At 42.8% G+C, this 18955-nt stretch overlaps 1 protein-coding gene across 1 annotated transcript in view; it reads left to right on the top strand.

Moving 5' to 3' along the window:
* Positions 1-18955, top strand: part of LOC142204483 (zinc metalloproteinase-disintegrin-like VLAIP-B) — a 71313-nt gene that overhangs the window by 43429 nt on the left and 8929 nt on the right. The window contains exons 22-25 of the mRNA XM_075275795.1: positions 13757-13833; positions 14973-15051; positions 15161-15237; positions 15660-15840. Of these exons, the coding sequence (XP_075131896.1) occupies positions 13757-13833; positions 14973-15051; positions 15161-15237; positions 15660-15840 (414 nt within the window). The remainder of the gene's footprint in view (positions 1-13756; positions 13834-14972; positions 15052-15160; positions 15238-15659; positions 15841-18955) is intronic.

Here is an 18955-nt window from a genome sequence, read left to right on the forward strand (position 1 = left end):
ATAGATATATAAAATGCCCTACACACCGTGCAGGAGACAACAATTCATGTAAATGAATGCTTATTAGTTTTAGGATTAACATTTTAATTTTTCCACAGCTTTTATAAAATATTTTAAAAATATAGGATGAAGACAACCGTCTGTGGCTTCGGTCCGACTGCCCCTTTCTTTGAGTGGCCCCTCAATGTTTTGGAAATGGGTGGAGGACATTGTCTTCATTAGAATGGGCCCTCCTGAGGTGCTGATGCAGTTTGGACTCTGCCATGACATGAAGGTTTAGAGGAATGGTGATTTCCCAGACCCTAGAACCCGGTGTGGACTCTGTGCATTAGCATCACATGGGCAAACTGTATTTAGAAGTTTAGATTGTGAGCCCTAATGGGGAGAGAGACTTATTTGAGTAATGAATATCTGTACAGTATGTGAGTCAACAAGGGTTGGACCTTGATTGTTATTGACTTACAATGTAAATGAGAAATGATGTATTCCTAAATAAAACTTATTTTTTTTAGTTTATATTGTAATTTCTTGTATCTGAGCTCTTTGTACATGCTCATGTGTTTTGAAATAACACCACACTCATTGTACAGTGATATGATTTAGTATAGTACCAAGCATTACGCTGTAAGGTAAAATATATATTAACCTTCTGCTGTCATCCACTCCACTTCACGAGCTCCATAAAGATGAATGGACAGGTAGTGCATATGCATAATTGAGACTTCTGTTATTACCCAAATGCAGTACAAGAAAGATAGTTAGTGCCAGGAAATTGGACTCCCCTACACACAGAGGTAAAACAGCGTTGAGTGTCCAACGCCCTCCAGACCAGAGCAGAACCAGCCTTCACAGGTCTACACCAGAGCTTCTGATGGTGGAGATGGACTTGGCTGCTTCTTTTGGCTGGAACTGCAACTGCACAAAGAGTGCCGATCGCACAGCGCACCACTAGTCGCAGTAGGGTTTAGAAACCTGAAAACCACTCACTTGTGCAAGTGTGGAGCCGGATGGAAACTGGGAGAAGACGATGCAGCAGCAGGAAGTCTCCAGGAGATGGCAGCAGTACAATAGAATGGTCGTACAGTCCGAGTAGACAACAGGTGTTCACGCAGTACCAATGGAAGAAACGTAAGCAAGGTCAGGAAGGCCGGGCTGGTATCAGGAGGTCACGCAGCATAGAATCAGTGGTCAAGGAGAGGTGGTCTAGAAGGCAAGCGGAGTCACAACAGAGTGCGAGCAGAGGCACAAAATCGGCCGGCAGAAAGAGTAGTCAGGAAATCAGAAGCAGATAATCACACAGCAAATCAACACCAGGAACGCAGAGTGGAGCTAACACCCAAGAGATCTGAATAGCCAGCAGGCAGGAGTGGCGGAAGTCAGAAGATATACACGAGGAAGAAAACATTAACCCCTTAAGGGATGAGCGCACCCCTGGCACATGCAGGCAAAGGAGCGGCACCTTACAGCGCAAATGCCAAGGTGCCAGCTCCTGTCCTAACATCTTCATTCATTCATTCTGGGGAACATATGACCAATTTTCCTGTTATTTGTAGGGGTCCCAGCAGTCGGACCCTCCCCAGTCAGACACTTCTCATCTATCCTGTGGATAGATGATACCTTTACATCTTTGAACAACACCTTTAAGAAGGAAAATCCAGTTTTACCACTACTCTTATGGGCAGTGGCGTAACTAGGAATGGTGGGGCCCCGTGGCGAACTTTGACATGCGGTCCCCCCAAAGACCCCGCTTGACTGCCTCCCCTCCTGCATTCCTGCAGGCACTATTATGCCCCATAGTGGCCCCTGCACACAGTATTATACTCTATAATGGTCCCTGCACACACTAATATGCCCCATACTGGCCCCTGCACACAGTATTATAGCCTATAGTGGTCCCTGCACACACTATTATGCCCCATACTGGCCCCTGCACACAGTATTATACCCTATAGTGGTCCCTGCACACACTATTATGCCCCATAGTGGCCCCTGCACACAGTATTATGCCCCATACTGGCCCCTCCACACAGTATTATCCCCCATAGTGGCCCCTGCACACACTATTATGCCCCATACTGGCCCCTGCACACAGTATTATACCCTATAGTGGTCCCTGCACACACTATTATGCCCCATACTGGCCCCTGCACCCACTATATACCCGATAGTGGCCCCTGCGCACAGTATTATCCCCCATAGTGGCCCCTGCACACAGTATTATACCCCATAGTGGCCCCTGCGCACAGTATTATGCCCTATAGTGAACCCCGTACACAGTATTATACCCTACAGTGGCCCCTGCACACATTATTATGCCCTATACTGGCCCCTGAACACAGTAGTATGCCCTATAGTGGCCCTGTACACAGTATTATGTACTGTAATACATAATACTGTAATAAGTTTCCTGCCTGGGGAAGAAGCAGATACAAGTGCCACATTCAGTGTCAGTGAAGAGTGATCTCAAAGTTCTCACTTAAAACACTCTTCACAGACTGAATGTGGCACTTGTAACCCCTTCTTCCCCAAACAGCACACTTACAATTGTTGGAAAGAAGAAATTGCAGCAGGCAGCAATGACATCCCCCGTGATTCAGTGTCATGGCTGGGCAGTTAGGAACGCCCCCTCCGACAGTACAGTGCTACAGACACTACTGTCAGGAGGGACGTTCCCAGCTAGACTGTCAGGAAAGCCCTTTTGATGGTGAAGAGCTATCAGTAATTTCACCGATATCTCTTTCCTCGGGGGCACATAACAGGAAAGCAGACAGTGCTCTTAATTCAGAACACTATTGGCTTTCTAGCGGTATATAAAACTGCATGTGCCTGAAGACATGAAAGGTCCTCTTTAAGGGGCTTTTAATGTCAGCTGCATGTAGCTGAAATTTTGGCTCTCCTTAAAAGGGGTATTCCCACGTCGCATACTCACCAGTCTTCGTTGCTGTAAAATCTTCTGTCTTCCTGCTTTGTTGCGTCATTGGTGGGCGGGGTTACATATGCAAAGCCGAGCGGCGAGATGCCGCTGGCCCTGCGTGCACCCTCATAGATGGTGAGACCAGTCTCGCCTTCACAATGCGAATACAGACCCGGCATCCGCTGTAATAGAGAGAGGCGGATGCTGGGGAGGGTTAGACGCCGGCACAGGTGCCTGCAACAGGGCAGAAGCATAGCGATGTTGCTGGCGTCTTAACCCTCCCCGACATCCGCCTCTCTATTACAGCGGATGCCGGGTCTGTATTGGCGGCCCCTTCCCCCCAAAGGGTAAACTACCCCCCCTCCAGGCTCGCTCCCGTGCACTTAGCCCCTCCTCCCTCCCCCCTGAGAGCAGCAGATACATCACTTGACTTATGACCAGATAATTCAAGTGATGTGTCAAAAAAAATGAATAAAGTAAGATAGTGGACAAACAAAGCAGTTTTGCTGAAGCAGTGTATTTACGAAAAGTCTTACATTCACATTAACAAGCAGTATAGATAGGATCCTTGTGATGGGACAACCCCTTTAATAAGTCAAATACATTAGCTATAGGGCAGCTATATAGCGTGCTTGAGAGGACCAAATGATCAAGGGCAAGGCTACAAATGACTATGACTACTGTACAATATATCTTACAGACCTCAGTAGACATTACTCATTGTCAGCCTTCCGACTTCTCAGCAAAATATACAAAACTGAACATGAGGTTCTTAGTATAAATTTTGATCATCGTGTATAAACCCACTGCCCACTTTATGATAATCAAGGTTGTGGTGCTACAGGGTGAGAACCACCTCTAAGACAGCACCCACAAGGGAAGCGACCCAGCAGTCCATCAGTACCTCTGCTGCCAGGCTAAGCCCCCTACTCTCAGTCCTTTAACTGGGGCCAAGGTGAGCTTGGCCTGGCAGCAGGGGTGCTGTTGGACTGCTGGTTCATGGACGTGCGGTACATTGGAGATCCATTAATATTGTTTTATATATTGATGTAAATTCATTATTCATTGATATCTGTGACCTGTACGTGTTCACATTCCCTGCAGCATTACTGCAGAAGAAACTAAGTATTTCATAATTTTCATTACAATCAGTAGCCTGTGTGTGTAATGACCAGACTGCTGTGACTGACCACTCTCACTCTTAAATTAACCGCCCTGATGTAAAACACCGCAACAAAAAACACACAAAACCAAGTGGTTTTAAGTGGGTTGGCCACAGCTTTATTTACAAACGTATTAACATAATTAAAGCAAATGAAAACAATTCTTCATCCGTGACGGACTCCCGAACAGCCTGCTGGTGGACAGCGGGCCCCCTCATGACATCTCAACTCGCCACGGAATATGGCGCACTCCAGCCTGCTGTGACGACAAAGAAAAGTTAGAAAAACACAGAACAAAAAAGAAAACCAAATACCGTGAGGGCAAGGGTGGGCAGCCGGCATGGGGCCGCCGGGTAGCAGCCTCGGCCCGGCAGGTAAGGGGAGCTCATCTTAACCCCCCGCTCCTGCAGGGGGCACGGATTCCGCGGCGGGGCTATTACTGTTGCGCCGGCGGGCCATGTGGTGGCTGCGGGCATCCAGGGGAGAACGGGGATGCATCCTAGCAGGGGGACGGCTGTCACTGTGGGCCCCGGCGCTCAACCTTCCAGCCCCTGGCACACTCCGCTTACCTCCTCGTGCCGGCGGGCTAGGGCTGAGATGGGCAAGCCTCCTGACCTGCTGCTGTGGCCTCCTGGACACGCGGCCGGGTTGGATCGGGGCAGAGGCCTCTTCCTTCAGGGTACCGGTCTCTGGAGGCAGCTGGGCAGCCGCTTTCTGCATTATATCAGTGATCCAAAGACGTCCTCTCTCCTTTGCCTTTTCCAGGATGAAATTCTCCAGGTCAGCCATTGATGGGTAACTGGGAGCTCGATTCCTCACGTCGGACACGACGAAGGATAAGAGACCTGAACCCCACGTGCCCCCGATTTATATAAATTGTATTAACCATAACAAGCGACATCATATCACAAACACGGGGCGGGTAATATTTCAAAACTCCATCTCTATAGCAACCCCAGCACAGCAGTCCTAGCCCTTTTCCTTAGGCAGTGCAAGGGCTGCTACAAATTTCACAATTTTCACACAAAAATGCTGACTGTGCTAAAGTGAGAGATACTTAGAGCTGCTACTATCAGCTCTCAGTAATAGATGGGAGTCTTAGGCTAAGGCTACACGTAGCAAGCTGCAGCCAAAATCTCTGCAGAAAAGACAATGGAGGAAACTCATGACTTTATCAGGGCATTATATTATGTCCCCCCAAAAGTCCCCGTAACCCCCACGGAGCCAGTCCCCACTGCCCCTGTCCTGTTCCTATGACAGCTGAGAGCCTAATGAAGGCTTCCTGGCATATTGCAAGTCCAGGCCCCCTAGGGAGTCTAATAAACCAGTTTAAAAAAAAGTTTTAAAAATTTACCCCCTTTCCTTTGAGAAAAAAATATAAAAACAGACAAATAAATTATCATAGCATAGATCTACTATGCACATGGAGATCTATGATAGACACAGGGAGCTGCAGCCCCTGCTCTGTATAGATCACTACTTAAAAGATGACAAAGGACCTTGTAGTGACGTCATCACAGGGACAAGCCAATCACAGAGTAGTAGTGACGTCATCACAGTGTCCATATGGCTCTGTGAATGGAAGAATAAAAAAAGGTTATGCCTCTTGTAAGGCGGGGTATGAAAAACGAAAATCGAAGATCAAAACATGGTTAATACGTTTCTAGGAGGAATAACGTATCATAATATATAGTGGTTACAAGGAAAAACTCCAGAATTATTATTTAATGGGGAATGCAGGAAATGAATTAACCCTTAATTAATTAACACTCTGTGCAGTACTACGTCGAGTTAATGCTCAACACTGTACTAGTATGACACTTGTAATGCTGTTTGCGAATTAACCCCTCAGATGCCATGATCAATAGCAATCATGGCATTCAGGGAGTCCAGGGGCAAGATTTCCTGGCCTATGTCTTTGCTGCTGTAATGTCCCGGTACTGCTTGTGCCCATTCCCTTTAATAGTCCTTGCAGACCGAGATGGTATGGACATTGGCATATAAGGTAAAGAGGTTTCTCCCCCATTCCTTCTATATATTTAACAGTATTTCTATTTCACTAGAGCCAGCACACCTGGGGGTCTATTAATGCGCCATCTTGTGGATGTTTTGTGAACTGCACCTGCCTATACTTTCCATTGTAATTTATGTTGCCAATGTAAAGGAGTGTCCAGTATGATCAGGTGACCTTCAGGACCAATCAAGCTCCCTTGACTGGCCTGGAGGAGGAGGAGTTACACCCCTCTCTAGAGGGGGTTGGGAACCCTTTGTGTTCCTTTATGTGAAGAGATCTACACATGTGGAGTTGAAAATGGCAGCCAAGCCTCAGGGCACTTCAACCAGAGATGTCTTTTCCTCTGTGCTCAAGATTCTCATCAGAGAGTGTTTTCCTCTGAAGCTCCAAGTCTGCAAGTACTAAAGTATGCTGACCTGCTATCCATCTCATCTGGGATCTCTGCACGTATCTCTCTGCAAGTAAGTCTTTGGAACAAATCTATATTTAAGGAGCCCATAGCTAGTCTGACAGAATTTGAGGGTCTCCCGCTGTCGACACCCCTATTTCCTCTCCTACATACGTGTACCCAGTTTGTTGAGGACTAACCCCCTGGATACAGGGCATCTTTACAAGTATATACAAGTTTAACTACCCAAGCAACTACTAATTAAACTATCCAAAGCATTCCTGCTCCAAGATCCATCACCTGCTTAACTGGACTCTACCTACAAAGATCACAGTATTGTATGTGAAGAATTACTCCATATGTACATTTGTATTACCTTGTCCTTCTAGTAAAAGAGCAACGACTACCCCCGAGACCTGGTTGTCTGTTGTCATTGTCAGGTACCACGTGGGGGTGGGTAGTCGGGGACATCAAAAAGGAGGCTTTGTGCACATTTGGGACCCAGGGCCTCTCTACAAGCCGGCCACATGTGACATACTGTATTAGCCGTGATATCAGCCCTGGCCCTCCTGAGTGTTACACTGGTTTTTCTTGTTGTTACTAACCAGAATCCTTGGCCCAGCTAAGAGGAGTGATTTGGAAGTGGTGTGTGTTCAGCTTGGTAGAGTCTGTTTTTCCCTCTTCTTTGCTACTCCACCCCTGTTCATCACTTTCTGTTTGCCTGACACTATCTTTGGATTACTGAGGTTTTGTTTTGGGTTTCAGTTTGTTTTGCCCCAGTCCTGTGTTAACCCTTTCCTCACTATTCCACTGTTCCTCTCCTCATTCTCCTGTTGCGTGTTTATGTTGTGCTGCGTGTTTGTTTTCCAGCACGTCCCGTCCTGTTTGTTTCAGTTGGCAGCTGCACCTTTGTTTCGGTAGGGGTGACCACCTTTAGCATCCCAGTCCCTAGCCTCTTGCAGCTCTTCCCCTATCTATCCGTTAGGTCTGCTTGTTTAGAGAGCTAGGAGTTGTCGGGGCCAGGACTAGCTTGGGAACAGCCGACCAGCCAGGGCCTAGTCAGCCACCATAGAGTCAGGGAAAGTTTTGTACCCCTATTCCCTTAGAGGTGCATGCTGCATTCCATCTTCAGTGCCTGGGCATAGACACGAACATGACATGGTAGAGGAAAATCATTAAAAATTTCTCCATACAGGAACCATCTGTATCCGCTTTGCGGTTACATCTATGCTCTCATAAGTTGGACATATGGTTCCTGTATGGAGAAATTTTTAATGATTTTTGAATAAAAGGTATTTTTTATCCATCGACCGATTCGTGCTGGATTTCCTTTCTGTGATTACAAGTTGTTCCAGCTGGACAAGTCCACAGGCTTCCGTGCACATCGGGTCGAATAGGAATTCAATGGACTCCATACAAGGGTGAGCTGAAAAAATTCCTTTGTTAACATAAAATTCTGTCCATTAAAAACAGCACCACTCTTGTCCAAGGCTGTGCCTGGTATTGCAGATTACCCCAGTTTATTGGAGACTTGCATCACTGTGACAATTCACAGGGCAATGGTGAACTCTTGCTTATAAAGAAAATGATTCTGAAGTGTATAGTAAAGGGTTATTCCCAAAAAGAGAAACAACATCATCCAGATAATTGATAGTGGTCTCTTGCCCAAGAAAATGTGAAAATGTGAGTGCCATGACAGTCGTAAGAATACGAAATGAAGGCCATCCATCCATTCAAAAGCCAAGAGGTGGACGTCCAGGCAAAATATCGGAGTCAACGAGTTGGCTCATCACAAGGTCTATCAGTGACAAACACAGCAATAGAGTTGGCTTGTATGCGTCGTAATAGTGAGATCACTGATGTCTATGCAAACACCATGCAACGCACGTTACACACATCTGGAATGGTGGCCCAAAACAAGGTGAAGAAGCCAATGGCCATTGTTAGGCTTTTCACTGGCATGACACCTCCTTGGCTAACAATCACAAGTTACAACACACAATTGTTGTTGGGTTTCCTCCTAATAAGGTATTTGGGAAGTTAGTGCAGCATGTTTGCAAGCTCTATATAAAGCACCATTGATATCCATCTGCAGACACAGACTATAAACCCTTGCACACACTTCCTCTGACACTTGTTCATCTAAGACACAAAAGTGAACATCAGTAATGCAGAGGACTGTGCTGTTCCTCCTCGTGCTGGTGAGCGTCCATGGCCAAGGTAAGTCCTTACAATAATATGTCAAGGTCTACAAGGATTCTTACGATTGGTTCTCTCGATATGTTGTGAGTTTTTTATAGTTTTTCTATTTTTCTTTTGTGAAGACATAAAAAGGACTACTCAGATATCTTCAGTGTTCTGGATTGTGGCTGAGATTCCTCTTTTCTTTCTTCAGCCGTTCTATAGGCTTAAGCAATGTAGTGAATTTATGTCCGCGATCTTGAGCAGTGCGTACGATTTCAGGCCTGTCCAGAGGTCTAACTATAGGAAGTAAAGATGAGCGAACACTGTTCGGATCAGCCGATCCGAACAGCACGCTCCCATGGAAATGAATGGAAGCACCTGTGACGCTGACTTTGCCGCCGGCCGGCGTCACAGGTGCTTCCATCCATTTCTATGGGAGCGTGCTGTTCGGATCGGCTGATCCGAACAGTGTTCGCTCATCTCTAATAGGAAGTAATGGTTGTATCCAAGCAATATGAGGAAAGTCATAGGCCAATACTATAAATGATGTAGGATAGTTGGATCCTGTTGCAGATTTTTCACAGGAGCCCAGATGCGTCATGTAATGTCCACCTCTCGGGGTTGGAGTGTGTGCAGATATCTCATGGTGCAGATATCTTATGAACTTTTGCAAGTCTCATTGAAGGTTTACATTGAAAGTGTAGATATAAAGTACTTACTTTTAGGGTGTGTATTGGACAGCACGGTACTGGCATTGTTTATTATGGCAGATGGTCCTTGCAAAACCTGAATTTTTCAGTATTAGGATATGTTCACACTACCGTTCTTAATGTCCATTGCATTGATGAGCGAGTAGTATTCGATCAAATACCTCCCCTGCATAGTTATTTGTGTAAAAAAAGTGCCAGGGAAGGTGGGAGGGGCATCGAATTTTTACTGCGTTTACCACGTAGTATTGCGATCGATTGCACCAATAGCTATGCAGGGGAAGTATTCCATCGAATACTACTCGCTCATCTCTAGTACCTGTATATTTTTCCAAGACACTTTTTAGTGATCAGGTTCCACTCCCGCTGTAGGCTTTATATTATGAAAGCAAAACACTGACCAAATCTGCAGTGTGTAAATAAGCCCTAAGGCAACAAGACCTGGGCTCCTGTTCCGCAGTACAGGCAAGTATCAGGACAGGATATATGCTTCTTTGTAGATGGTTGGATAAACTGGATAAAAATACAGCAAGTCCTAAAATGTAAGTAGGATTAGGTCTGTACTGGGTTTAAGCCATTACACATAAAGTAGAATGTCTTCACCCAGTGATATTATAGTAGCGGGTGAAGAAAATTTGCTGACAACAAGCAGAGATGAAAAATGGTGAACACATTGTCATTAGACTATGGCTCAGCTACAGATATTCCATGTGTTTGCTGAATCTCGGGGAAAATGTTTTGCCCTTTGCTAATATGAGAATTGACCGCAAACAGATTATGAAGATGGAAGTGACAAACTCCTGTCCAGTCTTCTTCTATGATACCAGTAATATATGTAATGTTACTATATGATATCAGTAATCCGGTGACCATTCCCTGCAGGCAGTAATGATATACCAGCGGGGCAGAAATATGAGGTTGTGTTCCCCCGAAAACTGCATGTACATCACAAGAGAGATACTAAGGTATAGTACAGAGCAAATGGTAATGGCAACATTTCTGAAAATATCGATGGATATTATCTATCTATCTATCTATCTATCTATCTATCTCCTATCTATCTATCTATCTATCTCCTATCTCATATCTATCTAATTTATATCAGTATAGATCTTATCCATTCAATATCTATAGATTATCAATCTTTATAATCAATGTCTAGCTAAACCTTAAGGACACACAGCACTTTATCTGTCTTGATATTGTTTGTCTATTTCTAATCTATCTATAATCCTACTGAAAGTTTGTGTGTTTGGATGTTTGTGTGTTTGTTACTCAATCACGCAAAAACGGCTGAATGGATTTAAACTTCTCTACAACTTTGTCTCTGACCCAGAGGCGTAACTACCGGGTAAGCAGTGGAGGCAGCTGCCACAGGGCCCGGGACATTAGGGGGTCCAGCGACAGCCACTACCACTGCGTTTTTGTTTTTTTTTAATAGGCCCTACTTACTTATTAATCCTGGCAGGGGCCGGGATCGGTAGGTGACGCCGCGGGCCCTGACAACATCATTATTATACTCAGGGGTCTTTTCAGACCCCCGATTATAATGATCGGAGGCCCGGGAGAGGTAAGCAAACATAACAAACACTGTTACTTACCTCTCCACACTCCGCGAAGGCTTCAGGGCCTACTTGTGTGATCTCTCAGACGTCACATGACCGGGGCCTACATTCTTATGCGTCGCGACACAGGCCCCCGGTCACATGACATCCCTGACGTCATAATAATAATAATAATAATAATAATAAATTTTATTTATATAACGCCAACATATTCCGCAGAGCTGTACAATTTGTAGGGTTCAAATATAGACAGAAAGATACATTACAAAGAAAGTCATTTCACACAATGGGACTGAGGGCCCTGCTCACAAGAGCTTACAATCTATGTGGTAGAGGGGGTGACACAAGAGGTAGCAGGGGCGGTATTGCTTATACAGTATTCAGACAATTTTGTAATAGAGGTGACTGTCATTACACAAACTTAAAACTTTATGAGCCATCACTAGTGGTGTCCTGTAACATGTGGATGGAGCTTGGACAAATAAAGTTAGCCTGAAAAGACATCATATCGTGGGGTAATGTGGGAGCGGGGATAGAAGAGGGTTAAATTTTGGGGATTCTAATTATAGTACGGAAGGGTTTACGTTAGGAATTGTGATAGGCCTATCTGAAAAGATGTGTCTTTAGTTTGCGCTTGAAACTGTAGAAATTGGGAGTTAATCTGATTGTCCGGGGTAGAGCATTCCAGAGAAGTGGTGCAGCTCAGGAGAAGTCTTGTATACAAGCGTGGGAGGTTCTGATAATAGAGGATGTAAGTGTTAGGTCATTGAGTGAGCGGAGAACACGGGTTGGGCGGTAGACAGAGATGAGGGAGGCAATGTATGGGGGTGCGGCATTATGGAGAGCCTTGTGGATGAGGGTGATAACTTTATATTTTATTCTATAATGAATAGGCAGCCAATGTAGCGACTGGCACAGACCGGAGGCATCGCTGTAGCGTCTAGACTGATAGATGAGCCTGGCCGCTGCATTCAGAATAGATTGTAGAGGGGAGAGTTTAGTGAGGCGAAGACCAAATAGTAAGGAGTTATAGTAGTCAAGGCGAGAATGAATCAGAGAGACAATAGTGTATCTCTGGTGAGGAAAGGGCGTATTCTGGAGATGTTTTTGAGGTGGAGGTGACATGAGCGTGCGAGTGATTCAATATGAGGGGTGAAGGAAAGGTCTGCGTCAAATATGACCCCAAGGCAGCGGGCATGCTGCCTAGGAGTTATAGTAAGGCCTGAGACTACAATGGATATATCAGGGACAGATCTATTAGATGGTGGAAACAGTAGTAGTTCAGTCTTAGAGAGATTTAGTTTCAGATAGAGCGAGGACATGATATTAGAGACAGCAGAAAGACAGTCACTGGTGTTCTGTATGAGTGCAGGGGTGATGTCATGGGAAGATGTGTATAATTGGGTGTCATCAGCATAAAGATGGTACCGGAAGCCAAATCTGGTGATGGTTTGTCCAATGGGGGCTGTGTAGAGAGAAAAGAGCAGGGGCCCCAGGACCGAGCCCTGAGGAACCCTAACAGCAAGGGAAAGCGGGGAGGAAACAGAGCCCGCAAATGATACACTGAAAGTGCGGTCTGAGAGATAAGAGGAGAACCAGGAGAGCGCAGTGTCATCATTGAAGATAGCCGACAGCGGGGAGCGCAGAGATAGGTAAGTAACAGTGTTTATGTTTGTATCCCTCTCTCAGTCTCCGATTATTATACTCTGGGGTCTGAAAAGACCCCAGAGTATAATAATTGTTAATGGGTATCCACAATGGAGCATAATACTGGGTGATGGGGCCACTATGGGGCATAATAATGAGTGAAGAGGCCACTATGGGGTATAATGCTGTTTGCAGGGGCAACTATGGGGCATAATAGTGCGCAAAGAAATGGGGGGGGTCGGGGTCTTCGACGTCGGTCGGGGGGAGCCCCATGTCAAAGATTCGCCATGGGGCCTCGCCATTCCTAGTTATGCTACTGCTCTGACCTGTCTGGTGAGTTCCTTGGTCTTCATGATGCTGTTTGTTCACTAGTGTTCTCTAACAAACCACTGAGGCCTTCACAGAACAGGTGTATTTATACTTAAACTAAATTACACACAGCCAGACTCTATTAACTCATTAAGTGACTTCTGAAGGCAATAGTGTGCTCTGGACTTTATTTATGGGTATCAGAGCACAGGGGGTTGAATACTTTTGCACGTCACATTTTTCAGATTTTGTTTTTATTAAAATTCTGAAAACCATATATCATTTTCCTTATACTTCACAATTATCGCCTACTTTCTGTTGAGCTATCGCTTAAAATCTCAATAAAACACATTTAAGTTTATGGTTGTAAGGCGACAAAATGTGAAAAAGTTCAAGGGTATGAATACTTTTGCAAGCCACTGTATTTATGTATCTATTTTGTATGTATATACTATATACTTAGACTTATTATATGCCTAGAGTTCAGTACATTGACAGGTTATTTTATGCACAAGCACTGATGTGGATATTTGTATAGTTGTGGTTTATTTTGTGGTTACTTGTTCAACCTACATCCTTTTCCTGGTTGTATATAACTGGCTTCTACTTTGTATTCTTCATTGTGGTAAAATACTTAATAAATCATTAATCATGTTAATGTGGAAGCAGCGATATCCCCGATAAGACTGTCTTTCATTGCTATGACTCATGTAAGTACTGCAATATCCTGCACCACCGCTAAGTCGCTTAATAAGGTATTATATTTTTAACAGAACCTTTGTGGTGTATTGAGATGACTATATTTCGCCGTCACGTCTGCACTATTTCTCAGTAAGTCATGTACATGTGCTTCTCCTCTCTGCAGAGCGACTATCCAGACCTGGTACAATATGGCCTAGAAGTGAATGGACAACCAATGGTCCTTCATCTAGAAAAAACTGAGTGAGTGTCCTCTGAGAGTTGTGAAGCAGATTCTCCTCTAGTTTCTGTGTGCAGTATCTGGAAGCTGGAAGCTATTCTGCATCCACCAAAGATGAAAACTGCTAAAAAAAAAATTTGCAATTTTGAAAATGTAAATAAAGGATAATGGAAAATATAAGTAATACAATGGCCATAAATTGTATTATTCCTCATGTACATGGATTGTACTATTAGCTACACCTTAAAGGGATCCTATCATTGGATACCCTTTTTTTCTAACATGTAGGAATAGCCTTAAGAAAGGCTATTCTTCTCCTACCTTTAGAAGTCTTTTCTGCGCAGCTCCGCGTATGCAAATGAGTTCGGGATATCTACCGAACGATGGCGCGGAGAAGAGATCTAAAGGTAGGAGAAGAATAGCCTTTCTTAAGGCTATTCCTCCATGTTAGTCAGAAAAAAAGGATCCCTTTAAACTGTCCAAACCTTGTGTGTGCAGGTGCATTATATAAGCCTGGTCCTTGTGCCTAAGGGAGTTCAATGCCCTCTCTGACACAAAAGAAGACCCTAGTATTACCAATGACATGTGGTTAATGGGGAAGTTACAAGATTTTGCAGCTTTATGTTACGTCTCTGTATGTCTCTTGACTAGAGATGAGTGAACACTGTTCTGATCAGCCGATCCGAACAGCACGCTCCCATAGAAATGAATGGAAGCACCTGTGGCGCTGACTTTGCCGGCGTCCGGCGTCACAGGTGCTTCCATTCATTTCTATGGGAGCGTGCTGTTCGGATCGGCTGATCAGAACAGTGTACGCTCATCTCTACTCTTGACCCTTATCCTAAAGTCAACCCATTGGATAAGATACTTATATACTAACCTTGATCCACACGTCCTTGACTCCTTAATGTTAGAAGTAGTCACATCCCTGTTAGGCTAGGTTCACATCTGTGTTCGGGTTTCTAACCTAATCCGCATAAAAAAAGTGGTTACTTTAAGAAACCCATGGACTTCATAGACTGTAATGGGGTCCGTGTGGTTTCCTGCTTGCAGCACTTTTCTCTCTGCATTTTTCATGCGGAGAGGGGAACGAAATCCCCAAACACAAATGTGATCCGGGCCTTACAGTGTATTCTAAAAAAAGATCCAATTCTTTTTGCAGAGACTTAATTTCTGAGGATTACACAGAGACCCATTACCTGAAAGACGGTTCCCTGGTCACCACCAGCCCCGAGATAAAGGTACTTTATATCACTTATCACCTTTGTAAAACCACCACACAGCAGAGATCATTGGCTGATTCCTTGAGTGAATGGCCACATGACAATTCTGTCTATCTGTATCTTGTAGGATCATTGCTTTTATCAAGGATATGTGAAGAATGACAGCAGTTCAAAGGTCAGCCTGAGCACATGCAATGGATTAAGGTGAGTCCTATATAGCAGCAAAATGTTCTAGCAGGAAAGTCATCAAGACGCAATCTAAAAAAGAGGGGTCAGAATCCTCATCCCTTGGTCAGCATGAAGAATGCTTACAAACAGTGTCTCCCCCCTGGAGGACCTGTCATGTCTTGTATTACACAGACAACCCATTGATTTGAATGGACACTTTGTAACGATTCATTTCCTCTGCGGAGGCACTGCAAAGAAATTGTGCCCAGTTTTCCCCACAGATTACGGCTGGTCTCCAGGGATAGTGTCAGCCAGGGGACACTATGATTTGCTTATTGAAAGGGATTTTTACAAGTAGGGACTGTCCATTGCAGAGAACCCCTTTAATATTAGGAGTTATACAGTTGACCTTTGGAAAAGTAGAGTTAACCTGAACATATTGTAATATTTCCCTTTAGTGGCATTATTGCTATACAAGAAAGTAAATTCATAATTCAACCTCTGAAGATGTCCGAGCCTGGAGCGCATGCTATTTACCAGTATCAGGCCCAGGAGACCCCAAAAACCTGTGGAGTGGATGATACAAATATCAATGAGACAATAATGACCAAGACAGACTTCTCAAGTAGTAGTCAAGAGGTGAACGAGAATCTGCAATATCTCATATCTATCTATCTATCTATCTATCTATCTATCTATCTATCTATCTGCCTATCTATCTATCTGTATCTATCTAGCTATCTATCTATCTATCTATCTATCATCATCTATCTGTCTATCTCCTATCTGTCTATCTCCTATCTATCTATCTGTATCTATCTATCTATCTATCTATCTATCTATCTCCTATCTATCTATCTATCTATCTATCTATCTATCTATCTATCATCTATCTGTCTATCTCCTATCTGTCTATCTCCTATCTATCTATCTATCTATCTATCTATCTATCTATCTATCTATCTCCTATCTGTCTATCTGTCTATCTCCTATCTGTCTATCTCTCTCTCTATCTATCTATCTATCTATCTATCTATCTATCTCCTATCTGTCTATCTCCTATCTGTCTATCTCCTATCTGTCTATCTCCTATCTGTCCATATCCTATCTGTCTATCTCCTATCTGTCTATATCCTATCTGTCTATCTCCTATCTGTCTATATCCTATCTATCTATCTATCTATCTATCTATCTATCTATCTATCTGTATCTATCTATCTATCTCCTATCTATCTATCTATCTCCTATCTATCTATCTATCTATCTATCTATCTATCTATCTATCTATTTATCTATCATCTATCTGTCTATCTCCTATCTGTCTATCTCCTATCTATCTATCTATCTATCTATCTATCTATCTATCTATCTATCTCCTATCTGTCTATCTATCTATCTATCTATCTATCTCCTATCTGTCTATCTCCTATCTATCTCCTATCTGTCTATCTCCTATCTGTCTATCTCCTATCTGTCTATATCCTATCTGTCTATCTCCTATCTGTCTATCTCCTATCTATCTATCTATCTATCTATCTCCTATCTGTCTATCTGTCTATCTCCTATCTATCTATCTCCTATCTGTCTCTCTCTCTCTCTCGCTCTCTCTCTCTATCTATCTATCTATCTATCTATCTATCTATCTCCTATCTGTCTATCTCCTATCTGTCTATATTGTATCTGTCTATCTGCTATCTGTCTATCTCTCTATCTATCTATCTATCTATCTATCTCCTATCTATCTATCTATCTATCTATCTATCTATCTCCTATCTATCTATCTATCTATCCATCTCCTATCTATCTGTCTATCTCCTATCTATCTCCTATCTGTCTATCTCCTATCTGTGTATATCCTATCTGTCTATCTCCTATCTGTCTATATCCTATCTGTCTATCTCCTATCTGTCTATCTCCTATCTATCTATCTGTATCTATCTATCTATCTATCTATCTATCTATCTATCTCCTATCTATCTATCTATCTATCTATCTATCTATCTATCATCTATCTGTCTATCTCCTATCTGTCTATCTCCTATCTATCTATCTATCTATCTATCTATCTCCTATCTGTCTATCTGTCTATCTCCTATCTGTCTATCTCTCTCTCTATCTATCTATCTATCTATCTATCTCCTATCTGTCTATCTCCTATCTGTCTATCTCCTATCTGTCTATCTCCTATCTGTCCATATCCTATCTGTCTATCTCCTATCTGTCTATATCCTATCTGTCTATCTCCTATCTGTCTATATCCTATCTATCTATCTATCTATCTATCTATCTATCTATCTATCTGTATCTATCTATCTATCTCCTATCTATCTATCTATCTATCTCCTATCTATCTATCTATCTATCTATCTATCTATCTATCTATCTATCTATCTATTTATCTATCATCTATCTGTCTATCTCCTATCTGTCTATCTCCTATCTATCTATCTATCTATCTATCTATCTCCTATCTGTCTATCTATCTATCTATCTATCTATCTCCTATCTGTCTATCTCCTATCTATCTCCTATCTGTCTATCTCCTATCTGTCTATCTCCTATCTGTCTATATCCTATCTGTCTATCTCCTATCTGTCTATCTCCTATCTATCTATCTATCTATCTATCTATCTATCTATCTCCTATCTGTCTATCTGTCTATCTCCTATCTATCTATCTATCTCCTATCTGTCTCTCTCTCTCTCTCGCTCTCTCTCTCTATCTATCTATCTATCTATCTATCTATCTCCTATCTGTCTATCTCCTATCTGTCTATATTGTATCTGTCTATCTGCTATCTGTCTATCTCTCTATCTATCTATCTATCTATCTATCTATCTATCTATCTATCTCCTATCTATCTATCTATCTATCTATCTCCTATCTATCTATCTATCTATCCATCTCCTATCTATCTGTCTATCTCCTATCTATCTCCTATCTGTCTATCTCCTATCTGTGTATATCCTATCTGTCTATCTCCTATCTGTCTATATCCTATCTGTCTATCTCCTATCTGTCTATCTCCTATCTATCTATCTGTCTATCTCCTATCTATCTCCTATCTATCTATCTCCTATCTGTCTGTCTATCTATCTATCTATCTATCTATCTCCTATCTATCTATTTCCTATCTGTCTATCTCTCTCTCTATCTCCTATCTGTCTATCTCCTATCTGTCTATATTGTATCTGTCTATCTCCTATCTGTCTATCTATCTATCTATCTATCTATCTATCTATCTCCTATCTATCTGTCTATCTCCTATCTGTCTATCTCCTATCTGTCTATATCCTATCTGTCTATCTCCTATCTGTCTATATCCTATCTGTCTATCTCCTATCTGTCTATCTCCTATCTATCTATCTATCTATCTATCTATCTATCTATCTATCTATCTCCTATCTATCTATCTATCTATCTATCTATCTATCTGTCTATCTCCTATCTATCTCCTATCTATCTATCTCCTATCTGTCTGTCTATCTATCTATCTCCTATCTGTCTATCTGTCTATCTCCTATCTATCTATTTCCTATCTGTCTATCTCTCTCTCTATCTATCTCTTATCTGTCTATCTATCTCCTATCTGTCTATCTCTCTCTCTCTATCTATCTATCTCATATCTGTCTATCTCGTATCTATCTCCTATCTGTCTATCTCCTATCTGTCTATCTCCTATCTGTCTATATTGTATCTATCTCCTATCTGTCTATCTCTCTCTCTATCTATCTATCTCATATCTGTCTATCTC

Source organism: Leptodactylus fuscus, chromosome 5 (genome assembly GCF_031893055.1).
Source record: "Leptodactylus fuscus isolate aLepFus1 chromosome 5, aLepFus1.hap2, whole genome shotgun sequence".
NCBI lineage: Eukaryota > Metazoa > Chordata > Amphibia > Anura > Leptodactylidae > Leptodactylus > Leptodactylus fuscus.